This window comes from Botryllus schlosseri, chromosome 11 (genome assembly GCF_051294905.1).
Source record: "Botryllus schlosseri isolate E-star chromosome 11, Bs_hap1, whole genome shotgun sequence".
In the NCBI taxonomy this organism is placed as follows: Eukaryota; Metazoa; Chordata; class Ascidiacea; order Stolidobranchia; family Styelidae; genus Botryllus; species Botryllus schlosseri.
The window spans coordinates 14,438,999-14,465,873 of record NC_137246.1 but is presented as its reverse complement, the minus strand read 5'-3'; the positions used below and the strand labels follow the sequence as shown (position 1 = coordinate 14,465,873).

Below are 26,875 nucleotides of genomic sequence, written 5' to 3'. Positions count from 1 at the left end.
ATTGATCTTATTTGAAAGCTACTGTCGCACTGATTTCGTAAATATACCTTAGTTATCTACAGAGATACGAGATTAGATTACGACTTATTTGCATCACCTCGCGGATCATTCCTTGATATGCTAGCGGTCACATGAGGGCAACCTCGATTCAATATTATTTATTGTTTCTGGCGGCATGTTTAATTACGGTACATTGGACCTGTGGCTATATGCAACTGGGTCTGTTTTGCTTTTAAAATCATATTTGTTGCCATCACTTTTCCAATTACTATATATTTATTAGGTTAATAAGATGAACATCCTGTTGTACGTGATCAAACCGCAGCCAGTACAATCAGAGCTATATATACTCGGCTGCAGAGTATCTCCAGTGTTGCTGTGAATCACGCAGCCTGTGATTGATTGATTGGTTGACCTGTGGGACGTGTACAATTAGCTGCGCGCATGGCAGATCGCTTGTGACGGTGAGAGAGGTCGACTTTTGTATTGCTGCTATGCCCTTGTGCCAGTATGGAATCGGGGCCCGTTACACGCGGGATCACGCTGACTACAAGCGTAGGCAGGCTGTAGTCTTGAGTTATTCTCACATCATTCGCTCATTGGAATTTGCATGAACCCAGCACTTGTAACACAACATAAAGTCACTTGAATTTACATATCGTGGATTAAAAATTAGATCCATATCATCAGTACAACTGTAATTACGTAATTAGGGACTTTTCAGAAAATGTTTCACACATGATAAGCCAATATGCCATAGACCTAGGCCGGTAGGCCTATGTGAAATATAGGATCTTTGTTTTTCTGTGTTTTTTTTCGATATTAGTAAATTCTGTACTTCAGCATCAGGCGTTGGATATCTTTTTTTTTTCAAAAATAGCCCAACTGTAAGATTGCTTGTGAACATGAACATTGGTTATCCAGCAGTTCTAACGGATTGATTGCATATGGCGCATCGGTGTAGATTGTTAATTCAGCATACTCCACATGTGCACGATGTTATTAGCCTATATCACGTAACTACCTCGCAACCAAATTTTGAAATTTATGTAGCCTGCTGCTGGTAGCAGTGGTAGGTAAATGATAAACAAATAAAGAAGCATAGGCTACCAGATGTGGGGTAGGATGTGCACAATCTTGAATTCTTACTAATGAACATAGCCTACGTCATAATACGGTCGTTAACCACTGTCCAGATTTAGTATTCTGAAATTAAGACTGTCCGAATTTACTAGATACCCTTTCAGTTGAGACATAAATTAAAGTCGCTCCCCACTTTTCGCGGAACTCTGATGAACAGAGCCAATTTTTGTAATGAGTTTACACCAGGCTCCAGCAGTTCTAGTGAGTTTATGGGCAATGACTTTATTATTAGTGTCATATCAATCCATGAATCACTTGATACTATGTTATATCCACTTTCATGCTTAATCGGTATCCATTTTCAGATTATGCAAAGCTCGGTTGTAATACTTAACCAGTAGTGACTGAAATACCGCAGTAGTATGTCTTTCCCTGTTGCACAAAACCACTTCACCCATGCCCAATCAAATATCACCTCACACCGCCATCATGGCAAAGTGAAGTTCTACAAGGAAGATAAAGGATATGGATTTTTTGTGGTGGACGGTTTCTGCGATGTTTACTTCAGCGCACAGCAAATTCGCGGAGTCGGGCTCAGTGCAAAGCCAAGACCTGGGGAATCGTATGATTTCGACGTGCAGAAGTCGGTGTGGAACGGAAAGGAAGTGAAATACCGAGCTCAGAACATCTCCAAGTCCAAAGAAAGTCGCGGAACATTGAGAGAATCACACACATTGAATCAGAGAGGAAATAACAGGCCCCACGTTCACTTGGAAAAGAAAAAGGTTTTGTCAAACGTACGTGGTGAAATCGCGGTTACAAATCAGATTGTGAGACATCATCATAATTCATTCCCAAACAGGATCCCATTTGGCCATAATGCGTTTAATATTGGTCCTCCCGTTCAAGTGCCGTGGAGATACCCTTCTACGGTTTCAGCGACAGGACCAAATTCGGCCGAAATGGCACCCAAACCTGCGACCAGCGACGGGTCCAGTAAATTAGTTCAAAACATCTTCCGTAAGAAGATGCTATTGAAGTCTCTCGATGTCGAGAGATTACCCGACCGGGGTCGCCGACTAATGGACGAAATTAGTCAATTGGAGTCCGACTTACAAAAGCTTAACATTGAAAAAGCCGCCAATGACTCAAAAACAGAAGCTGAAAATGAAAGTCAACATTCCGAAAAGGATAACACCTCGTGCAGTTCCCAAGCATCTCTAACAATGTACAACTGCGTTGGGCAAAAAGACCAAATCTTATCGCAGCCAAGCACAGTCCCGAAGGAAGATTATGGTACTAAATTCATTGAGTTTGCCGACATACCTTCTGGCCCGTTGTTTGGCGGACGTATGACGAACGATCGACGCTTCGAAGTGAGACAGGTGAGTTTCCACGACATAGTTTGGCTATTCATTTGCGTTATAGCATTGAAATGGATTCTTGTTTGGGTAGGTTACGAAACTGGCGATTGAAGAAATGCACCAGTCTTTGAAGTCTCGTCCTGATGTGTCCGTGGAGGAAACTGACCCGAAAGGATTGAAGGTGGGAAAAATACTGGAGAATCCATCGGCAGGACGGATTCTTCTGTCAGATATGAAATGAAGGATACGTCGCTGACCACCTCCACTGGTGTCCTCGCTTTTCAGGTCGACCTGATGCCTCACCAGAGGCAAGCCCTAGCCTGGTTGCTGTGGCGCGAGAAGCAAACAATGTCGGGCGGCGTTTTGGCTGACGACATGGGTCTTGGCAAAACTCTCACCATGATAGCGCTGGTGCTGAAGCAGAGAGAAATCGAAGGAGTGGCCGAACAAAATGATGAGCCGGTGATTGAAGATTTCAAATCAGATGACGAATCTTCTGACTCCAGCTCCAAAGCCGCCAGTAATGAGAAGTCAACTGAAGATGTACCCAGTGCTGAAGGTAAATAGCAATCACAGTATTATACTCCATCAAGTTTTTTCATTCTTTATTATGTAGGGCTGGAAGAGGGCCCTTGAATCTATTTGCCAAATAACATAATATGCATTTTTTTCATGCTCCACTTGATGATCTTTCAGCGATTTCTATTGATATGTTAAAAACATTACGGGACCCTAAGGATCATCAATTTTGTGGAACTTCCGTAGTTTTATTATTACCTTCTTTATAGAGCCTTCAATAACCATGTTGCTGTAGGGCCTATTCCCAAATCCATGTGCATTTTGCAAAATTATTGTTCAGGATCACATTTGGAATTTTTTGAGCGAGCTTGATAATCTATTTTGGAAACCACTCGTTTGGAAATAAAAATAATTTCCTCTCGCTCTTCTGCTAGTTAGGTCATTTATCCATGTGTACGATATGCGATATCAATTTATGGTGAATGGAAATGTTCTGGTTGCAAATTGTATGCAGTACGCCCAGCTCAAGGTCCAATCCATTACTAACTCCAAGTCTGGTTAATAAATAGACCTGGAGGAAGTAGAAATTTTTATCATCTCCATCAAGTTTCCTTTTAGTGGGGTAATTGGTTTGTTGTTATAAGTGACAAGTGGTTATTACAACCATGTTGTTTCATACCAAATATTCGGAGTATGTACTTCTGAGTAGTGGGTGCCTAGTATTAGATAAAATAAACTTCTTGTGTAGTCTTATGCGCTGTTTGTGACAGAAGATACATGATAATTTGATAGCATATGTATTAAAAAGCCCACAGTGACGCTGTTCGTTGAGAAGCAGGGTACAATGTATGGGAACATCTTCACTGAATTATCATGACCATCCATGCAATCAGATTCGTTGTCCTACTGCTACTTTTATTGCTAATTATGATATATAACTGTTAACCTTGTACTATCAATTCTATGAGAACTGTGGGCACTGAAGTTTGGTGCCGCTCATTTATTCCTCTTTTTCAAAGTTATGGCCTAGAAACAGAAGGCTGTGAGTCACTGTTTTGGTAAACCTTTCCTTTGTGATAGCAGATTTATCAGCAAGGGTCTGAGATTGTGTGTACAGATCCTGCTTTCCAAATTGGATTATCAATTACTCATGCATGCTAATGAAGGGTATATTAGTGAAATCCTGATCTCTGGGAAGTATCTTGATGCTCTAATTCTTTTTGAAGTGATGTAGACATGAAATGTATGTCAATGCTTGTGTTACTCCAATGATCTAATTCTTTTAGAGAGTATGTAGGCCTATATGTGAAAGTATGGCAGGATTCTTGTGTTACTAGAATGCTCCAATTCTTCTTGAAATGGCATGAATTGCCAATGAGAATTGGTAATTTTGTAGCCTAATATTCCTGATCCTGATAATCTTCCAACAGTGATGACATACCCCTTTAATAATGTTAATACAACTCTACACCTGTAATATTTGAATTGAAATCAGATTCACCAATTCTCATGTTTTATCTGGTTTATTTTATCTTGAATATATTGTATCCTTGAAATTTTTCTCAACAATCATCTGCATATCTGTCTGTCGTTTCGTCTTGAATCAATACCTATCTCACTATCTGTATTCTGTTTTCCACTTTGCCCTGCCTTCATAAATTGTCCAATCTGCAAGTGGTTGCGAAGTCACTCACCGAAATCATGTTAGAAATGCTACTTCACAACAACACACTTGAATTGATTTATTAATTTTTATATTGGGTAGTCGGTAGTGATTCGAAACTCTACGAAGAACAGATTAAACTGGGGTGTACCGTATTATTGAAAGCTTGATCTATTCGTTCAAAGCAATTATACTACAGCCATATGTGATCATTTATTATAAATTTGCTTCGACATGGGCTATTTTGGCACACTATTTGGTACCATTGGTGGGCTAACATGCATGATGCATGAATTGAGTTCGCATTGTGTTGATCAACATGCTGTATGGACTAGTATAGAATTCTTACCCTTTCATCCCCCCGATTTACAGAAGAGGATGAATTAGAAAAGAGCGAATCTACTCTAATTGTGGCCCCCGCATCACTGGTTTTCCACTGGGAAAAAGAAATCAAAAACCGGTTAGTTGGCTGTCGGGGAGTCTCAGCATTTGCAATTGGCCTATGTAGAAGCTCATAGTCTGTAATTTACAGATGCACGAAAGGCCTGCTGAGCATTCACTTGTTCCACGGAACCACTCGAGAGAAAGATCCTAAAAAATTGGCGGAATTCGATGTCGTCATTACGACTTACGATATCGGTATGCTCATCATTGGTGTTAAATGAAAATATACTCACTGGATTTCTCATTTTGCAGTTCGCAGATGCAGTGTGAATACCACAAATAAGCGAGGTAGGTGACATTATTTCATTGAACTCGTACCACTTTTCAAATCGGTTTATTTCCAGAATCAACTCTTTATCATATCAACTGGCGTCGGATAATTTTGGACGAGGCTCATAAAATCAAAAACATAAAGAGCAAATGTAGCGAATCAGTTTGCGAAATGCCGGCCCGGTCGCGATGGGCCATGTCAGGTATTTCATAGCATGACCGATTAATGATTTTATTCATGAGATTGTACGATTTGCGGTATCTTGCAGGAACGCCCGTTCAAAACGATATCACGGACATGTACGCTATTTTGAAATTCCTGAATTACCGACCTTTCTCCGAGTATAAGTTGTGGAAAAATCAAGTCGACAACAAGACCGCTCAAGGACGAGAGCGCTTGAAGACGCTGACGTCGTGTATTGTACTTCGAAGGTTTGCGAGTTTAATGCCAGATCGAGGCCATGTCTGCAATATGTTAACAATCGAACAGAGAAAAGACGGACTTGACTGTGGACGGTCAGCCGATCGTGTCTCTGCCGCCGCGGAAAGCTTTCGATCATGAGATAACGTTATCGAAGATTGAACGCGAGGTGTGTATATCGGACTGAGGTGGTCGGTAAAAAAGTACTCCCACTTTTTTTGAGTACTGATATAGGTTTTTGCCTACTCGTACTTCACTACTTACTCGCGTGGTTAACGATTTTAGGCTCCATCCGTTTTTGGTTTTATTCTAGTTAGTTTTCAACTAAGGTCTAGAATACTTGAAAATTGCTACTTCACTTTTATAGAAACTTTCAACATTACTTCTATTTCGACCTGAGTACCATTGACGACAACTTCAACGAGCTCTGACACTGGGTTATAATGCCAGATCTGGCGCAGAGGTTCCCAACGTGGGCGATATTGAGAAACATGTAGGCGAAAGTACCAAAGAGGGCGATAGGGGGGCGAAAATTTAAGAACATACAGTTAAACATATTTATTTTAACTCAGCCAAAAATTCATGTGAAGACAGTTTATTCTGCATATGACGCGAAAGCTGACTTGAAAAAGCCAACTCAACGGAAAGTGGTCACGGAAACAGATTTTCCAAGCACCGTCTTGGAAAAATGACCTTTTTTTTAATCAATTCTCCAGCGTTCAGAGTTAGGTGGTTAAATTTCCGTTTATATGTCCTCTTTTTCGGTTCTGTAAATATTTGGCCCGAAAATTTGTGTTGAGCTGGATAAGGGGGCAATGAGTCGAAAAAGGTTGGGAACCACTGGTCTGGCACGACATAGGCTACTTTGTGATTAGTCCGCATTGGCAAATTCAGACGGAACGTCTGAACTCTGAAGTCTTCATTAACATTTTTGTATGTTCATGTACTGTATGATGACCGTTGTCATGAATCGTTGGCCACCGTTTCATGAAAAAATATTATTTTACACTATTGGAAATGATATATGTCTGTCTGCATCCCCCCGAACTCAAACTGTGTCACCTTGTTGATTATACACTGCTGTATTGATATTAAATCTGAGTTGGTTTGGAATGCATTTGAAATCTGGGCTCAATCCTTACCACTGTGATTCATTTTATCAACGAGAATTACTGTTCCGGTAATTTCTCCGCATCGTTCGAGCCTTGCGTACTGATTTGTTGCTATCATATTATTCAGAACAATAATTTTCGTTTTTTGTTTGGTTGAATGAAGGTACAGGACCACAGCTACAAATTTTGAACTCTTTAATTTAAGACTAATAGCTATGATGTCGTAATGCGACTCAAAATCGAATCACTCATGTAGCCTACTTAGTTTCGCTCAGCCCTAGAAGAAATGCGAAAATAATGTAGTCCCTTCAAACCACATTCATAAGTTCTCTCTACCACATTAGGTGATTTGTCATATCTTAATGTCAAGCTGGTATCCTGATATCAATGGCAGTCGTGTTTTTGTTTTAGGTGTACGAAAAACTGAAGATGCAGTCCAAAGTCAAGTATGACCAGTTCCAGGAGATTATAAATCGAAAAAATCGCCATGGGAAAGGGGATAAGACAGATGAACCGCCGCCGGTAACCGCTACAGCGCTTCTGGTTTTGCTGCTACGGTGAGTTGATGACTAACAATCGTCGTTTTTTTTATTCCCCGACTGGTTTGAATAGGAAATACCCGATGTGATCAATCCTCTGCATTGTATCTTGCCCTCCACCAATTTTAGACATGCATCGCATAATGCGGGCTGTGCCTTTGTCGCCACGGCCATTTGGAACCCCAAATATTCTATGACTGATTCTGCTGGTATTCAATTGATTGAACAAAGAAAAATATCTATCAAGCATACATATACTGATTATACATTATGACGTATAGCCGAAGTGTCACAAGCAATCTGTGTGTTTGTTCCGAAAACTTTGTGATATTGTGATTCATTTGCAATTGACAATATCACAGGATGCGACAATGCTGCGGCCATTTAAGCTTGTTGAAAGCTTCCTTCGACGTGGGACTCCTCGAAAACGAAAAGAAAGAACTGGCGTTGGAGGACATGTTTCAGTCGATGGCGCTTAGCGATACAGCAGGTATTATTGCTGACTAGAGGTGGTCAGTAACCGACTATATTTTTCAAGTACTAATGTCGCCTATTTCCGTCGCCATTAGCAATTTTACGTTCCTGCGAAGACACATCTGACAGTCTGTCACCTAAGATTGACTGACCGAGTAATACAACCTCTCTTCCCAATATATTTCTTCAAATTATTTTCCAACGATGTTCAAGCTGCATGCGTCAGAATGTTCGTATGTTACTTCAAGCAACTTGGACATGCTTTTAAAACTACAACTTCTACTTGAAATTTAGTATAGTCCCACCAATAAATACTTTCATTGCTCCTTTTGCTTATCCCACTGTTCGATCCTCATTCTGCCTACGCTAACATATACATGTTATTTGATGTTTTTAGCGTCTGCAATGGATTGCGGTTTGAATTTTGAAGAGGATAAATCAAAATATTTTGAACCGAGCTCGGTGAGTTCGAAGGTCGAATTTGTCGTCAATGAACTGAACAGACTTCGGTGAGATTTCTAGATCTGTCGATATCGATTTGATATATATTATAATTGGCTGCTCATTTACTTATATTCGGTTTATCACTGTTGTCTGAACTGGTGGTGTGTAGTAAGGTCTAAGGTGTGCACCATTAGTCGCTCATTTCCAGATGATGGTTGACCAGAGTGAACTTCCGCTCGATTGTAATCTCAATTTAATGAGAAATTTGTTGCCGCCTTCTTAATATTGGACGTGTTATGCGTAGTTTTATGTAACTTCATGCAAGGCAGAGTCCTGTTAAAAACTACCAACATTATTTTGATTGTTATGTTTATTTCGATAGAACCGCACCTTAGCTGATCTCTAGCCTCTATTACAATGTCTTCTTAGCTTTCAGATAAAACTGATCTTAAACGAGTTGTAGGTTGTTTGGTACAACACTAGTATCATTTTGATGTGCGCTTCATGTTCGAAGTAGACCGCGACCTCTATATTACGACAAGATGTAAATAAATATGTTCCAGATTTCTATGTCAATTTAAAATTTGGTGCTTCATTTCTCTAATTAATGGACAAATATCCATTGCAATTGAGATGTAAAATATATGGGGATCTGCTCTGGTTCGCAGATTGGTAGTTGAGGACCACTGGCCTGAGCGATAATATGATTGTCATCTGATGTATTTATTGTGGTATTCTTACTCTTGCATCGAATGATTACGTGCAGTTCCAGAGCTTGTGTCTATTGTACCTTAGGCTCCTTTGCTCTGCGTACTGATATTGTGTCAACTGTCAACAACAATCGTGTCATGTCGCTGTATTGTGCTGTCTTTTACTTGATCCACTCGCAGCCATATCCACAGATGTTGGGGCTCACCCCGCAATCGCTATTCGTGCCTTTTCTGCATTTCAGAATTGACAATCCGCACGACAAATCAGTGGTTGTCAGCCAGTGGACCGGAATGCTGAACGTTGTCGCTCTCCATTTGGATAAATCGAGAATCAGTTACGAGGTTATTTCCGGCGCTCAGACAGCCAAGAAACGCATGGACGTCGTGGATCGATTCAACGCCAACCCGGGAAAACCAATGGTGAGTTTCAGAGATGGCCAAAGTAGTCTTGGCTGGTACTCGAGTGCAAGTAGAAGTAATGCCGTGAATTTCTACAAGATACTATGAGCAAGGAAGTAACGATTTTCAAGCCAATTTCTACAAGATACTATGAGCAAGGAAGTAACGATTTTCAAGCCAAGGCACAGCTGCTGGAAGTAGAAGCAGAAAATTAAAATTAGTTAACTAAGCAGGAGATGGGGACAAAGCTTCTGTCAACCTATTATTGCCGACAGCTTTCCAAATCTCATGGATTTTCATGACCTCTTCTGGATGACTACTGTCATAAAAGGATGCGCGTTGATCATAGGCTACATTTTCTGTTTTATCCTGCAATTTCGGTAATGAAAGTGATGGAAGTCGATCCCAACACTACTTTCTATTTGACCAGATCTTATTTGTAAACACCGAGTCATTGGTTACAAAACTTCAGAAGCGGAAATAGCCTATAAGGATCACCACTTGAGTAAATAACGCAGCAGTATCTACTTCGATGCTCCGAAAATGTAGAAGTATTTTGTTATTTCGACTTACTCTACTGTAGGTATCAAGTTTTGAATGTTTAGGTTATACTACTGTCATTACAAGCCGGCGGCGTTGGATTGAATCTCATTGGGGGAAACCATCTGTTTATTATCGATATGCATTGGAACCCGGCCCTGGAAAGTCAGGTGAGTGGCTGGATCCCGCGTCCTTTCGTGGTGTAGAGTCAACTTTATGTTATAAGTCCTGTGTTTGGTGCACTCGTGAAATGTTTTAGTCTATTTCTACGAATCAAGGTCAATGGTCTTTGTCGGCATTGACTGTTAACATGAAGCTTGCCCGAATACTGATGAGGTTGGGAACAAAGACTTGCGAATTTTTGTGATTCTATGAATTCCCGGAGGAGGTTAGACATTCACTGATGAATTGGCATGTGTAGCAGGCAACCACCAAGAATCGTCCCTACTTTTGGATATTTGATTACTTGACCATATTGAGTTCTCTGGTCACATTCCTGCACTGGAATGTAATGTTGTGTCCGAGTCGACAGTTGCAGCATAATGAATTGATTCCATCGATCTATCATAAAATTAGAATTTGTGATCCCTTTTCACGCGCTTGTGTTGCAGGCTTGCGACAGAATCTATCGTGTCGGTCAGAAAAAGCCGGTTTTCATACATCGGTTCGTCGTCAAGGACAGTGTGGAGGAAAATATTCGCAAGGTGAACTTTGAATTTGTATTGGCTATTGGGCAATTGTCCGAACTGTGCGGAACTACCGTAGGCATATGTCGGTTTCTGAATACAAGTTGTATACAACGCAAGTACACAAACTGAATGTACGAGGCTGTCCCAATATAAAACATGCTCTAATTATGCCATTATTTTGTGATTGTCTCTAGAAATCTGGGTACATAATGCAACTCTCAATTCGTGTTTTCCACTATGCACTATGAGACTTCAGCACCCACTACGCTTTCATCGCCCGTACCACAACGTTTTCAATGAAGATACGACCTAGGGCGGCCTATTCCCTTCTCATATCTCGTAATTGGGATGGGGGATAAGGAATTACGCGATATTAAAGAGTCCGTTAGGATATCTATGACGTTTGCGTGATATTTGAACATGCGACACAATGAAAAACCTTTTGTCACTTGATCATGTGACCCAAAAACTAACCCCAACTTCCAACCCCATGCCAAAGTGTCACATGGTCATAATTATGTTTAATTATCCGCGGACCATCTATGACTCGTATGGGTGACAAAATCTTTGAATGACCATCGACAGCCTTAACAATATTTCCGCACTGATGTGCGTCTGTATGTGCGATATAACGGAAATGATCTGATATTGCAGCTTCAGTCGACAAAACTTTCGCTTGCCAAAGCCGTCATGGACGGGGCCAATTCGAAAGAGACTCAAAAGCTCTCTCTCCGGGACATGAAGCTGCTCTTTGGACTCTAACTGAACTGTGACCCGATGCGTAACTGCCACCAACTTGCTAGTTAATTAATTTTTTTAGGATTTCTTAGGTAATCCTTTCCTTTTCTGTACCATCATGCTATGTCACTTTCCTTTTTGATCCTATTTGAATGCGTTATTCGGCCTTTCGAGGGTGTTTCGTTTTTTATTTAATTGGCGTACTCGTGATTATTTCAACTGCCAATACATGGTGCAAAATCACAATATCTCCGGTGCAAAAGTCCGATTGTACTGCGGCTGTCCTGTACGTGTTTAGCGTTGTTCATTGCGGCATCCTCCTTGCGTCCATCAGCGGCAACTGATCAGAAATGATATTGAGATTTCGGAAATCATGACTTGGAATGGCTTTATTTGTGACGACTCGGCAATATTATTTGAGAATGGATCGAGTTTCAGTTTTAATGATATGCTCAGAATCCGATTAAGAGATGTTCTTCGTTTGGCAAGTGTGAAGGAGTGTGGAGTTGAGCTCAAGCCAGGGAGGCTAGTCCTGTCACGTCAAATAATAATATATACGTAGGTGGTCGAAGTAGTCAGCGTTGCTACTTGCTCATAGGACCACTTAACAGGTCGCGAAATTGTAACATGATGCTGCAAATAGCTAGTGTTTGAAAATATATATTGAGTTAAAGTGATAAGGAGCTGTTGCACACGATTCTTTAATCTTCACTCGTAAAACTATTTCGCAAAAAGAAAGTTGTGAAAATTAAGTCGTTCGGCGTCGAAAACAGTTCTAAGTAAGAGGAGAGTAGTTCTCAGACACAACAACTTGAGGAAGTAGCAGTGTTGGGATCAAGTCACTACCTTTGAGTCACGAGTCATCTCGAGTCATTGCAGATTTTGACTCAAGTCAAGTCAATCGAGTTTCAAAGGTGACTCGAGTCAAGTCAGTCGTTTTTTGGAGGTGACTCGAGTCAAGTCAAATTGAATTTTCGATGTATGAGTGATGATTCAAAGTCATTACACTTTGCTAGCTGTGTGAAAGACAGATTAATTGATCAATGATGATCATTTATCTTGAATCAAATAACGAATATCTAGTTAAATATACATGCGAAAAGACGTTGTATCACTCACGCACACGTAGAACTGTTAATAAAATGCGTGAGTAACTGTACAGTCACATGCTACAGTCAGTTATTATCAGCCAAATTATAGGACCTAATCTACATCTACATATCCCTGAGTAAATAAACGCACAAACTATATTTGTTTGATTGAAATCATACATAAAGGTTGGTAAAGGTAGGCACTTCGCAACGTAAGCATTGATCCGTCTGAGAAACAGAGACACATTGCTATTTAGAGTAATCTACTACTACTACGACAACGCAGGCTGTGATTGTTTAGTTTGCGGTCTATTTATTTGTGATCTAACAATCGAGGATCAGTGTATCGTACGATCAGTGAATGACTGGTTGCTCTCACAAGTGACACCGGCGTATCTCGAACAATCTGAACATACACAAGATACAGTGATTTATTCGACACCGTTTACTTGATGACTTGAAATTGACTCGTAAATTTTGCTCCGAGTCACGAGTCAATGCGCATTTTTGAAGCTTCGAGTCAAGTCAAGTCAAGTCATTTTTCCAAAGTGACTCGAGTCAAGTCAAGTCATACGAAAAAGTTGACTCGAGTCATCCCAACACTGGGAAGTAGATCAAGTGGGCAAAGCTTACTCGAGTACCAGAGATGAGCGGATTGGAAATTTCTATGTCCTGATCAAATCCGAAGCTTCTAATCCAGAAGAGTATATTCATATTGAAATAAACCCGACTATTTTCGGCTGACCCTCGTCAGGGGTAATCGTCAGCAACTAGTAGAGAATTGGAAAAAACTTTGTATATCAACAATCGTATCGGACGAAAATGGAGAATATCGGCCTGGTGTAAATGACCATAGTAGTCGACAAAACACCATGAATACCACAAACAAACAATCGTAACTCAAAATATGACGTCACCCGCATGAAATTTCGAATAAGAGAGCGTTCGATGTACTCTTTATATGTACTACCATAATGTCCTATAAAGAGGTGGTCAGTAACGAAGTAGTTCTACTTTTTGAAAGTACTCAAGTAGTTTAATCCCCAATGCGAAAGATAGCCTGAGGAATTTTGGGACTGTATTCCCGGAGTACCAACATTTAATATTCATAAAAGTCAAGTAAAGCCCATAAATTTTGTTGCGCTTCGCGCACTGTAGTTGTGGTGTGACAAATATGTTTTTACGAAAGTATCAGTGAATTCAATTTAGGTACCGGATTGCTTGGTTTCGCTCACACCGCATTGTCGCCTATATCAAACATTTCATCACAGTAAATAAGGCCCACCGTAACGTTTGAAATTAACGTTTCGCAATCTAGCAATGACCCATCATGTCGTAATCTAGCAGCCCATGACGTGTCCTGTTAATCTGGAAAATCCGGCTTTTTTTAACGTTACACCTGTTTTAGCAGATCACGTTTGAAGCTGTATGGAAAAAAGACATGAAATATATTTTTCGCTTTTTAGAAGTGGTATTTGTATTTCATTTTCAATTCCGAGTATCATACTTTGAGTTCTAATTACTATACTTTCAGTTCTTTTGTCTGCAGAACAGACAAGTTGAATCATCAATCAAGTGTAGGCCTAGTAATGCCTCTATTTTCCGAAAATAAAGCTACACTAAGTATAAATTTTATGAGCTACAATATTTGTAATATTTGTATTGTATTAACGTATACTAATCGCGCAGAGTGTTGAAACCGTATCCGATACAACTTCTAAGTATTGCTCTTCGCCTAAACTTGGGACCTTATAATATGGAGTAGGGCGCCATGCCATGACATTCTCTAAAACGGGGTCTTCTAGTAAACAAAGGGTTAGTATCTCATTTTCATATCAATACTATAATTTGCATCCCATGATGGAAGAGAATACTTATTCTGTCGAAAATTGATACCTCCTGGGATGCATCAATACGAATCAAACTCTCTGCACCGTCCGCACAGCTCAAAACTACTTACTTACTTGAGTAGATTTAAAGTCAGTCAATTCGACTTCTACTTCAAGTAGTTTTAGGTGGCTTATGGAAGAAGTACTTCTTCTCGTACTTGAGTAGGTTCTTTTCCTCGCTACTTCTACTTGAGTAGCTTTCTTGACTACTTTGACCACCTCTAGACTCCTATATGGTGTGGACGCAAGCAAATCTCACGGCTCAGTGAAATTGGTGCACGTCATACTTTCCCTTTGGCTAAAGGCTATTTGACGGAAATTTTTGACCGTCTTGCCGAGCATCAAATTTGATAATACGAGTGTCAATCGAAAGCTGCCGCTGTACTGATTACGAAAATACAAATTTTATTTCGCTCATGGCCCAGGAACCCCATAATCAGCCTCGAAGTTTTGATCGTTAGTGAGAGTGGCATAGTGACGCAACTATGCTGTCTGGCGAAACGAGAGCATTATAGCTCATGAGCAAATGAGTGGCTGCGCGGCAAGAGTGAGTGCTCAGCTGGCGTCGCGGCAATGATGCCGTGCCTCGCAGAGAAATCCGAATGATGATTGAAAAATGATAAACCAAATTCCAACGACCCCGTTTAGTTAAATCTCCTATATTCCTGACAACGGCTATGTATTGGCCTAGGCTTGGTAATAGAGCATTCCTGTGAAAAGGATTATTGGTGGTAACATTTTGGAATCATTTAACTGGTCCGGCCGCAAGCTATCTAATAAAGGATTGAATCCGGACCGCGACCCCAGTTTAGTTCGAGAGCCCATGCTGTGAACCTTTAATCAACATTTTACCTGCTGCATTCGCGGATCAAGTCCTACCCTTACAGGTCAAAATGAAAGGCTGATAATGTGTGCTCCCTGCATGCATGCTCATTGCTCAGTGCTCACGCTTAAACAAAGCGACTATAAAACGTATCGACAACCTCCGCCAACAGCGCAGCGTGTCTCAGGAGCCCTACACAACAAGCGGGCTAAACCAATCGATATCATAATAATCTGACATATCCAATGTATACACTATACAGCTACCAGCTTCAGCTACCTTGACGGAAAGATCTCTATAAGTTGAATGACTATATGCGCTAAAATTCGTAGGGCCCGAATGCATTCTGTGAACCCAGTTCTACCCTTATAATTCAAAGAAAGGCTGCGAATTTGTGTGGTCGCTTCGTTTCTCTGCGACGCGATTGCACTTCGAAACACATGTCATTGCCCAATGCCGCGACGCCAGCTAAGCACTTACTCTCGCCGTGCAGCCACTCATTTACTCATCATGAGCTACGCTCTCGTTTCGCCACAGCATTGTTGCGTTGGTATTCCACTCTCCAGAACAATGAAAAATTCAAGGCTGATTGTGGGGGGTTCCTGGGCCATGCGCGAAATAAAATTTATATTTTCGTAATCAGTACAGCGGCAGCTTTCGATTGATACCCGTTTTATCAAATTTGAATCTCGGCAAGCCCGTCAAAATTATCGTCAAATTGTCTTTAGCCGAATGGAAAGTATCACGTAGACCAATTTCACTGAGCCGTGAGATTTGCTTGTGTCCACACCATATAGGACACTATGCCTAGATAGAAGGATCTATATAAATTGAAGGATATTGCGCGAAAATTCGTAGGGCCTCAATACATTTTGTGGTACCACGCTCACGTACTATGGTACTACGCTCACCTATTCAAAATTTCATGCTGGTGACGTCGCATTTTGAGATAGGATTGTTGATATACAATGTTCTTTCGCAATTCTTTACTAGTTGCTGACGATTAGGCCTACCCCTGACGACTGTCAGCCGAAAATATTCGGGTTTATTTCCATATGAATAGGCCTACACTATTCAATTGTATACTGAAGTTTTGTACCTCCAAGAAGCTCTTCAAATTTAGAATTCCTCTTAGAAAGTTTACATCTTATGCCTGTAATTCTGTTAAAATAGATAACACTCATAATGAGGGCCAAAGTGCATGAAGTAACTTTTGTAGGACGATAAACTTTGTCGCCATTTGCCACAGGACACCAATCTCCCAAAAATCGGGTAAGTCCAATCCTAATTGTAATGCATTAAAAAATAAATCCAAATCCGACAAAATTTCACAAATCCGGCCTTCCTAAATTATAACACATGCTCAATTGCTCATCTCTGTTGTCTGTCGTGTACTATGAAAAAGTATATCGATACCAACCAACTCTGAATGTAGCCCATTTATATTTACCTGCACACCTCGATCAAATGCGTGCGGAGCATATTAGGTAGCTGAGTCGACCTCGGTGAAATCATCGTCGTCAACTGTGTCTATCAACCCTCTGTCGTCCGTGGATTCTGTCAGACCGGTTTCGTCTCCTCTGTTGCCGTCACTGCCTAAACGCATCAGAATGAATTGCAGAATGACCAAGGGGTGGGATTTTTGACTTGGACATAATAGACCCTTGATGTCATGTCATTGTTAATCATCCTTCTTCCCTTCATGTCTCCATCAGGGTCAATCCAGTCGGCAAAACCAGGAACTGATTCATCTTATTATCTATATGACATTGTGTTCGCAGTTATTACGGCATATATTTCACTGTGGATCAGATTATAGATAACTAACCTACGCGCATAAATTAATTAGATGTAGAGGTGATCAAGTTTTGGAGCAGGATATTGTCTAATTTTACAGTAGGCCTATTATTATTTTAAAATTGGTTTGAAGGTCAGATTTTTCCACAGAAATATGTCAAAATAGCATAGTTTTAGGCATGGGCGGAACTCGGAATTTCGAATAGCCGGGTGCATTCGGATTACGGGATTCGAGAATCCGCTCGCCATTGGAAGTAGCCTATTATCAAGCAGCACCTATGTCATATTTTTACGGAGAGGAATACGTATGATGAGTCGAGTAATATGTAGCCTAATAGTAATCTCAATCGCCAAGCGGGATGAATAACATTAATGAACATGGTCATGTCATGTCTATTAGACAAATATAATAGGCTGTAGACCTACCTGAAGCATTTGACCCTCCTGTAATTTCGTTGTCGTTGTCTGCTGTACCTTCGTCGTGTGGGAGTAGGCCTGCAAGTGCATGAATTGTAGTAATCTTTCGACATATTGGTATTGGAACCCAACGTATCACCACGAACTCGCGATACATTTGTGATTGTGACAATAGTGACATTCAGGAGCATGGATTTGTGTTTGAAAAACTTAGATGTAGGCTACATAACAATTAGCGCGCCAGCTAGATATCAAGTGGAACCGTGGGTCACATATAGCCTTTTAGTGGGCCCACCATCCCCCGGCGTCACAATGTAAAGCTTGATATCGGGCTACACATTGGGTTGCGCTTAAAACAAGCGGTGTTTTAAAATACGTTTTGCCATTCATAAGAAATTTTTGTCAAAGTTGTATAATTGTGTAATTACTTTCCAAAAAAAATATGAAGTAGGCTATGAGATTTAGGATGAATTGCACCAGATATATAGCCAACGTCCACGATATGGAAAGGTGGGAACCCTTGAAAAATCATCGTCAGTTCAACAATTGTTTCATTAATTATTGCACGTATAGTTATTAATATCATTGGGACGAAATGAATATTCTGATGATGATGACCGCCGACCGCAAAAATGCTGCGAAACTATGTAGTCTAATATATGTTTGATCCGTAAACAGGAGGACGGAAACCTTTTTCATCAAAGGAGCCATATCCATCCTGTAGTTTAAATTGCCGATGGCAATCCACTGTGATGTCTCAATTGAAGCTTCGTGACGTCATGAATAAAAAAAAAATAAATAGAAAATAAAAAAATTATTTCAAATTCATTTGTGTTTTAAATGCAACTCCACTCCACATAATAATAGTCATGAGGAGAAATAATTCGGGGTATTGAATATATCGTGTCATTAATATTTTCATGTACAAAGTAGGAGTAGGGCATATTTGAGTGTTTTGGCCCTTCTCTTATCCCACTTGAAGTTAGCTCAGACGAAACTAAATTACAAACCCATTTCGTGGGTCGCAAACCCTTCAAAATAGGCGCAAGTTGTTCTCCGTGTGCCGTAGTTGAACAGCCCTGGTGTACAGGAATATTTTCGCAACTCAGCTTGGTTTTTCAGACTACTTAGTGACTGAATGACTGACTTTCAGAGGAGAATGCTTTCGTGTCTCGTCGAAGATGATCCGTTTTAGCAATCCTTCATTGGAGCCATTTGTCGTGGAAGATATGTAGTTCTATATCTTATAGGCTACTTGGCATTGTTTGAATGTGCCTTGCATTTCCGCAGTTACCTGCGGTTCCAGCTTCAAAATCAGCGCCTGCATTGGAACTGCCTGCGCCAAATAGACTTTCCACTTCCGACAACACGTCTTCCTCCGCTTCCGACCACGCTCTGAGACAGGATTGGATCGTAGCAGATTTTGTAACTGTTGCAAGCGCAGAAATGAAAACAATTGTGTGTAAGGATGTCGCTGAGCTCGGATATCAGTTACTCAGTCCTACACGTTTGTCGGAAGATATCCACGATGAGATTGATAGCTGTAAACGTGTACGCCAGTCCGAATAGAATCCAGAAAAGAACCATAATTCTGTACAGGGCTATGTATTTTTTCTGTGGATTTGCACCTGAAGAATATGGACGATTTAGAAAATCTTCAGCAGACGAGGTTCAATTCATTGCTGCTATACCTACTACGAAGTCGCCCAAACCAATCGTTGAGAGCGATATGAAACAAAAATAAAAACTTTCTTGATAAGTCCAATCTTCAACGTATTTGAATATAATCGCTGGTATCAACATGAAAAATACGATGCTCCCTCCTACGATAATGGCGAACGAGTAGATGGAATAAAGAATCCTCCTTTCCTGCGAATGGTGTAAACCAGATACAAAGTTGACTATAGTTTCAGTCCCGTAAAACGCGAACCGCAGAAAACCTGTCGCATAGATCAGTGGTTCTCAGCCGCCGATCCGCAGCGCCTTCCTACCATCCCGTCAAATATATTAGAATTTATATCTCGATTCGTAAATGCAAGAAGTTGAGCGATTGTCCATCAATTATAGAAATGAAACATTAGGTTTTAAATTGATTTAGAAATTTGGAACGCAATTCATGGTTTCATGGTTTATTGCTGTAAGTGTTGCATGAAACTGCTTAAAAGTATCCTAAACTCGTTCATGTAGAATATAAATACTCTTAAAACATAATTCCTTTATTTTCTACGGTACCCTTTAGCGACACCCGGCAGTACAAGAATGGGTAGTCAACGTCAGTCGCATTCGAAACCGAACAATCAAAATCAAGTTAGTGGTTGTAAGCATGACCTCACGTTGCAGAAACGTCAATAGGTTCAAGTATAGCGCACCTAATAGCAAAAATGTAACAATAAAAGGTGTTTCCAATATTTACTTTGGAGTTCCATACTTTTGTCGTAATCAGATTTAAGGTTGCCCGGTCCGCAACATTTGTTTTGAAGTTTTACCGGTCCGCATGGTCAAAAAGGTTGAGAACCACTGGCCTATAGATAGCCCATTTCAGGTGAAATGAACACATTAGCCATTTACATACCTGCGGTGAATTGGGTACTTCGAATTTCCGCAGAATTCTTTTTACAATTTCCGTGATGTATTGGCCGATTCCGGCAAACATTATCGCGAACAAGGGTATTCCGATTATAGCGTATATGATACAGAATATTTGACTGTACCATTGTACCGGTGCAAGATTGCCGTATCCTGCAGATATTATAATGCAGATCCAAGTATCCATCTTATATAGCCTGTATTATCAAATCAGGTGCTCTGGAATTCCAAATTAACTCCTAGGGGCAAATCTAACGCATAATACCTCAGAGTCGATATGACGTTTCAGCCAAATAATTGAAAGGAATTTTTGGAAAAATGACGGATTAATTTCATGAGGAGGTTTTTACAGCAACGAAGTACTTCTACTTTTTTGAAGTACTCAAGTAGTTTTCCGCTACTTAGGTACCTACTCAAGTAGATCTGAATTCCCGCTACTTACTTCTACTTCGCAATATTTTGTGATCTACTTACTTCTTCTCGCTATGTTCAGTTTGTCAAGTAGAAGTAGTTTAGACCTCTAATCAGCCTGAGATATTTCGGGACTGTTTTCACGGAGTATCAACAATTCAACATTTAATTTACAGAAAAGTTGAGTAAAGCCCAGAATTTTTGTCGCGCTTCGCGTACAGTGGATGTGGAGTGACCAATATGATTTCACCAAAGTATCGGTGAATATAATTTTGGTAGCGGGTTGCGTGATTCCGTTCACACCGCATTGTCGCCCATATAGAATATTTCATCACGGTATATATGGCCCATCACAACGTTTGAAACTGATGTGTCGCAATCTATCATTTACTTATATCGTAATCTAGCAGTCCATGGCGTGTCCTAATCTGGAAAAGTGGACTCCGGCTCTTTTTTACATCTTTAGACCTGTTTTAGCATACCACCTTCGAAACATTCTGGACTAAAGACATGAATTACATTTTCCGCAATTAAAAGTAGTATTTTTGTTTCTCTTTCAATTACCGGTATCATACTTTGAGTTCAAAATAGTTTCAGTTCTTTTGTCTAGAGAACATACATGTTGAAGTGTAAAAGCAAGTGTAGTAATGCCTTCACTTTCCGGAAATAAAGCTACACAATATGGCATTTTTATGATCCACGATATTTTTTATTAACGTTTACTAATCGCGCAAAGTGTTTACACCGAACCCGATACAACTTCTCCGTATTGCTCTTCGACTAAACTACGAGCCTTATAATGTGGGGGAGGGCGCCATACCATGATATTTTCTAAAACGGCTATTCGAGTAAACAGAGGATTAATATCGCATTTCCATATCAATACTATCGTTTTCATCTCATGATGCGGAGGAATGCTTATGCTGTCGAAATTTGGATACCGCTTCTGTTATGCATCAATTTGAATCAAGCTCTGCAACTTTCGCATAGCTCAATTTGCAGCTTTTGACAATCCATGCGAACGAATTACGATCGTTTTCACAACTACTTACTTACTTACTCGAGTAGATTTAAAGTCGGTCAAATATACTTCTACTTCAAGTAGTTCTAAGGTGCTCATGGAAGAAGTACTGCTACTCGTACTTGAGTAGATTTTTTCGTCGCTACTTCTACTTCTACTTGAGCAGCTTTCTTGACTACTTCGTCCACCTCTGCGAACCACTGGCTTAATGCATAGATATAGGCTGATTCTATTTAGGAATAGAAATAGGACTCGATAAGCTATTCTCCTGTGCCCAACATTACTACTCCTTACTAGCTGATAGGGCCTCTTCGATGGTAATATTATTCTATGGAGCAAGAATTATAGCTGATATGAGAAGGCATATCGCCTTGACGTGCAATGGCTCTGACAGTGGCAAGACCGAGACGCTTACAAAACGACTTGGGGCTTCCCCACAAGATCAAGATAACATATGCCGTGTCTATAGCTAACCCCTAACCCCTATATCAATTCTTTATTCACTGAAAAGTGTCATATTATACGTCAGCGTCTCTATAAATTTCAAACAATCGCAGATATAAGGAACCGTTTATTCTCACCAATTGTTGTGATTATTGTTCCCGCGAAAAACACCGAACTTTGGAAGTCCCAGTTCACGGGACATTTCACGTCTCCTTGAAGACTTATCCCAGAGCGAGCAAAATAAGTCACATTCTGAAAAGCATCAAAAATAATAAAGTTGCTGACGATTATCCCTGACGAGTGTTAGCCGAAAATATTTCGGTTCATTTCAATATGAATCTACTATTCAAGTGGCAGCATTTAGGTGGGTCGAGGACCAAAACCTTCCAGTAACAATTCCAATATATCTACATTTACAAATTTACATATTTACACAGGAGCCTGACAATAACCCAGTGGAACTGGGCATTTTTGTTATCAATATAATAAGAAGTATTATTAGCCAATTTATTTAACAATGAGTAAATACCTACAGATATAAGCATGCTGCATGACACGTTTATAGTGGTCACTGGACATGTATCGCACAGTAGGTGCTGTTTTACGGGACGGGACATCACATCACCCACATCAAAAATATCATCCTAGAATACTTTCCATATATTTGATAATAATACGATACGGCATCATTATTATACCATATGGCAATGTCTAGTCGTAACTTTTCCCACCTTGATGTAAAATGTAATGATCACCTCTATATTTACGCGCGCGCAATAGTTTTTGGGATAATTTAGACACTTTAGTAGCACCTCACCAATATGAACTCGTAAAGTAGTTCTTCATCGAGACCTCTTTTTTCGTGAATTATCTTCATCCATCGTTTCTTCGCAGCCATCGCCGCGTCGCACCTTTCAATTTCGTGAGGCCTTTCGCAAGCCATGAAAATAGCAGCTCCAATCACCATATAGATAAAGTATAGTATTATCAGTACTAATATTACTCTAGAATTCATCATGGTGGCTATCTTAGCGCATCACTCGTAAGTTGTCTGCGGTATCCACCATATTGCGACTCAGTTCTATCCTTCATTGTTCTCATCGCAAACTCGCATAGAGGGATGTTGTTGTATCATACGCGCTTCCGTTTTCCCAGCACTCAAGAAGTCTAAATGGTAACAATAGTGAAGGACTGCACTGACCGTGTTCGATTCGATTGTCATGTTTATGCTATTTTAACGGCTGTACCGTACGTAAGCCCGTATTCGGGCCGCGGTGTCGAGGACAAATGTAGCCTAATGGGATATCAGTTGCCAGAATTGTGTAAAATTCGTCATAAAAACACATTGCTCCCGATTAAACATGACTGCCATTCACGTTGTACTGTACATATATTAGATTGATCCTGTCAAGCACGCAAGGTCATGTCATGGCTTGAACCAAGTATATTTGCAGCTCTAAATAATGCCAAGCGCATCCCGAGTTGTGTTCTTGTGTTCAATACCACGCTATCGCGACACGCACTACTTCACATTTTTACCAAATGTGCAAGATGTGCAATTGTGCATGTTTATTTTATTTGCAGAAGTAGCCTAGAGAATATCAAGATGATATTACAGAAGTTTTGATGGCTCCCAGACTTAAGATCGGTGATTCTTTAACCTTGATACTAACCTGGCGAACCTTTACTCTAATATGCAAGCCTTCGGCGATACCGAAGTTTTCGCTTTTCGATTACACATCTAATATGCACATTATAGTAGACCAGCGTAAAGGTATGATTCAATGATGCTGCAACACTAATGGGTCACGACCTCGAGTCGAGAATACCCAGATACCTACCCAAGACCTACCTAAGTGTCAAAGCCTCTACAACAGGGATGGTCATTGGGCAAACTACGGCCTCGAACACGGTTTTGTGTTGCCCGCGAAAGCCTCATGAAAATATAATGCGTACTAAAAATGTAATTATTACAGCGACTGTTGAAAATGATGATTTTCATATTACTTGAGACATTGGTAAGATGTTGTATATATTGTACTTATTGTGCGTTCGTTGTATACTGTGTTTTAAATATTCTATATCTTTGATAGCTATAAACATTGGTCTTCCAGCATGAGTGAGAATGATTCATTTTGAACGTGTTCTGGGTTCTCGGTTACGTTCGAGTTTTTGATGCTCGAGTGTGATTGGTTTTAATCTGACTCCTTTCTTGGTAGTATGATACATCACTCGCTGTATGATCATTGATCAGGTCCGCTGTAATTAACTCTGATATGTATGTGAATTGAACTGATATTATCAAGTGTAAGAAAGGATCTCAATCTGCAGGTAGAATAGTACAGATCCAGAATTTCATCAGCGACTTGACTTTTCTTAATCTATTTCACCGTGACAATGATAATTTATAGTCTTAATATGATGTTTATTTTATAGCTGGCGCAATAGCTTGATTTCAAGTAGAGGTCGACCGATTATCGACCTGGCCGATCATTGAGGCCAATATTTGGAACTTCCGCGATTATCGATATCGGCCTACGAAAGCGTATGGGGTCCATCTTCATTTGATATGCTTATTGTGTCATAAAAACCAAATCCGTGGGGTTGGGGTGTTGGTTGCTCATGTTTATCTATAGATAACTAAGGTAACTTGTTAATGGGGTTTGCACTCTATTTTCACTCCGTTTTCCACTCTGTTCATAATCAATCTAGGAATACTCAGACGCCGATCGCAGACGCCGAATACATTGCCTGGTCTGGCTTAGACCGTTAAGGAGTAAAGCTTGTGTTCCCTCGCAAGTCCTCGTCGAAATTGTTGGCAAAGCGACGGAAGGTATTGATTTTATGGGATTACTGAACGAGCTTGCACTTTGCCAATTTCAAACATTATTTGATTTGTTAGAAACGTTGGCTGGAAATATTCAGCTTTCCTTTTGTGCGCATTTAGTCACTCTCGGCTGTGAGCTTTGCCCGCAATCATCCAGGCGATCACACAATAGTAAGAACGAAATATACTACATGTAGCTAATCAGCGAACCAATCAACACAATAAATTATTGACATCAACGAGATTGATGTAGAGAAATATAGAGAATGCATCGTTATGGGATCAAGCTTGATTTGATATGTTTATTGCAGTGGTTCTTAAACTTTTTTTCTCCAGCGCCCCCTTTCAAAAATTGCCTGGGCGCCCCCCTATTTTATTGACTGTAGTAAAAACAATTGGTAAGTGGTTGAAGTCCGGTTTCGCGAAGGGACTTTACTATCAGACCACTCGACCAATTAACGGTATATTGTATGTGCTATTTTCTGGATCAAATCCAGGTTGTTATAACAACCATCGGGTAAGGCCCCTAAGGCCTACGGGCTCATAGCATTTGGTTCGAGATCGACGTACGCATCCCGAATTCTCCGCTGCGATTGGCAATATGGGAAATAGTAATGGGTTTTGTTTGATTGCTTTGTGTGACTATACTTAATCAACTGAGAATGAGGTAGAGATTTGCCCACATCAGATTTAGTAGGCCTACTGCACAAAGCTCTTAACTTTAAATTGAGTGGGAATAACAACCGTAAGCAGTATCATTATTTATGATAAGATGAGGAAATATTCCGACGATTTGATTTTGTAGCTCTCAAATACAAGTATATTTAGTTAATCATTTTGGCCAAGAAGCTTCAAAACATCTTTAATGTACAAAGGCATCACTCTCAAAAGTTGTACAGTATAGTGCCTTTTATTTAGACTTGCAGTGCACTGCAGATACAATACCTATAGTTCAAAACATTTTGTGGTAAATGACCCGAGCTATTAGTATAAGTATCAGTTTATTAATAATAGTCATTTCAAGTAGCTAATATGACGATAGTTTTTTAACGGGGAATTGGCAATACAAAAGTGCGTCAAATTCATTTTACATGAATTAAAATTAACCACTACATTCACGGGAACATCGTCGGTGGATATTTCGCGATGAGTGCTACGAAAAACATTGTGATTTGACAGATTTTGTCGAATGTTAGTTTGAAATGAGAACTCTGGGATATATAGAACTACTATTGTTCTACTATATAGTCATATGTTCTTACTACACCATCTACTCTGACGCCATTTTTATTCAGCGCCCCCCATTTCGCCCCCTTCAAAATCCTAATTGTCCCCTGGGGGGCGTTGGAGACAAAGTTAAGAACCAATGGTTTATTGTATCATTAAAACCAAATCCGTCCGATTGTATACAGCAGTGGTTCCCAACCTGTGGTACGCGTATCACTAGTGGTACGCGAAGGTCTTCCAGGTGGTACGCGAGTACATTCTGTTTTTTTTTCGACCGAAGGGAGTTATTAGTTCAGGTGGGGTTGACTTTGAGTTTTTTGTAGCATCACCTCCTCGTATTCTCACCCTATTCCCCAGATGTTAATTTCCCCATATACGTGGGAGTGCGAGCAAGTATTTCCATCCCTGATGACTATCAAGTCGAAGAAACGAAACCGACTTGTTGCGCCCATGCATGACTTTCGATGCGCTGTGAGCAAAGGTATGCCACGCATCGACCAGCTAGTGCAGGGTCGGCCAACCCGTGGCTCGCAAGCCAAATGTGGCTCGCGAGAAGATTATGAGTGGCCCGGGAAATAATTCTCGAAATTACTTATAATATCAAACAATAAAGTACTCAAGTCCTTTACTGTGATTTTCTAAGACCAACCAAAATCTTGATTAGTCTGACACCGAAATTTGGGATCTTGATGACTTAAATACCAGTCCGGACGCATTGGCGTAGCCAGCAGCAACATTTTCCGTAGATCTCCCTATATGGCCATAAAGTAGAATATTTCGTGGTAGATTTATTTGAATTGATATTTTTCTTGGCACTTACCGCGAAGGACGTAGTTTATTTTTGTCCTTGATGTTTTTTGCGGCACAAACACCGACTGATGATACACGTACACAGTCTACACACGATCTGTGCATATGCATACCATAAGTGTA

At 40.3% G+C, this 26,875-nt stretch overlaps 3 protein-coding genes across 8 annotated transcripts in view; 1 reads left to right on the top strand and 2 right to left on the bottom strand.

Annotated features, from left to right (window-relative positions):
- LOC145451148 (dynein beta chain, ciliary-like) overlaps positions 1 to 8,055 on the bottom strand; it is a 346,083-nt gene extending 338,028 nt beyond the window's left edge. Inside the window, exon 1 of the mRNA XM_080329651.1 lies at positions 8,046 to 8,055. The gene's annotated coding sequence lies outside the window, so the exon portion shown is untranslated. The remainder of the gene's footprint in view (positions 1 to 8,045) is intronic.
- Positions 1,085 to 11,657, top strand: LOC145451126 (transcription termination factor 2-like). The gene is made up of 16 exons (XM_080329620.1): positions 1,085 to 2,468; positions 2,539 to 2,628; positions 2,733 to 3,006; positions 5,002 to 5,089; positions 5,162 to 5,268; positions 5,326 to 5,361; positions 5,418 to 5,546; positions 5,613 to 5,775; positions 5,834 to 5,933; positions 7,288 to 7,433; positions 7,778 to 7,905; positions 8,287 to 8,398; positions 9,286 to 9,463; positions 10,048 to 10,152; positions 10,594 to 10,686; positions 11,326 to 11,657. The coding sequence occupies exons 1-16, from the start codon at positions 1,506 to 1,508 to the stop codon at positions 11,431 to 11,433; spliced, it is 2,820 nt and encodes a 939-aa protein (XP_080185746.1). The 5' UTR covers positions 1,085 to 1,505; the 3' UTR covers positions 11,434 to 11,657.
- On the bottom strand, positions 11,612 to 23,036 carry LOC145451140 (potassium channel, subfamily K, member 16-like). 6 transcript variants are annotated; one of them, XR_013918693.1, is made up of 9 exons: positions 22,706 to 23,035; positions 22,026 to 22,140; positions 19,999 to 20,165; positions 19,118 to 19,295; positions 18,932 to 19,054; positions 18,721 to 18,855; positions 17,436 to 17,504; positions 16,663 to 16,804; positions 11,612 to 11,749 (listed from the first exon to the last, which is right to left on the bottom strand). XR_013918693.1 is itself a non-coding variant. In XM_080329640.1 (9 exons), the coding sequence occupies exons 1-8, from the start codon at positions 22,904 to 22,906 to the stop codon at positions 16,696 to 16,698; spliced, it is 1,101 nt and encodes a 366-aa protein (XP_080185766.1). In that variant the 5' UTR covers positions 22,907 to 23,029; the 3' UTR covers positions 11,612 to 11,749; positions 16,663 to 16,695. The 6 variants fall into 6 exon arrangements, 3 of the variants coding, with proteins under 3 accessions (XP_080185766.1, XP_080185768.1, XP_080185767.1); XM_080329640.1 differs by having other exon boundaries at positions 16,663 to 16,808; positions 22,706 to 23,029; XR_013918695.1 differs by having other exon boundaries at positions 11,615 to 11,749; positions 16,671 to 16,804; positions 22,706 to 23,036.
- Positions 23,037 to 26,875: the final 3,839 nt, after the last annotated feature.

Excerpts from the sequence above, each read along its gene's own strand:
- LOC145451126 (XM_080329620.1), top strand. The coding sequence starts at position 1,506 with ATGTCTTTCCCTGTTGCACAAAACCACTTCACCCATGCCCAATCAAAT. Across the intron at positions 5,362-5,417 it reads GAATACCACAAATAAGCGAG|AATCAACTCTTTATCATATC; the intron begins GTAGGTGACATT and ends GTTTATTTCCAG. Across the intron at positions 9,464-10,047 it reads CCAACCCGGGAAAACCAATG|GTTATACTACTGTCATTACA; the intron begins GTGAGTTTCAGA and ends TTGAATGTTTAG.
- LOC145451140 (XM_080329642.1), bottom strand. The coding sequence starts at position 22,906 with ATGATGAATTCTAGAGTAATATTAGTACTGATAATACTATACTTTATC. Across the intron at positions 22,141-22,705 it reads TACTTTACGAGTTCATATTG|AATGTGACTTATTTTGCTCG; the intron begins GTGAGGTGCTAC and ends GATGCTTTTCAG. Across the intron at positions 20,166-22,025 it reads AACAATAATCACAACAATTG|GATACGGCAATCTTGCACCG; the intron begins GTGAGAATAAAC and ends TAATATCTGCAG.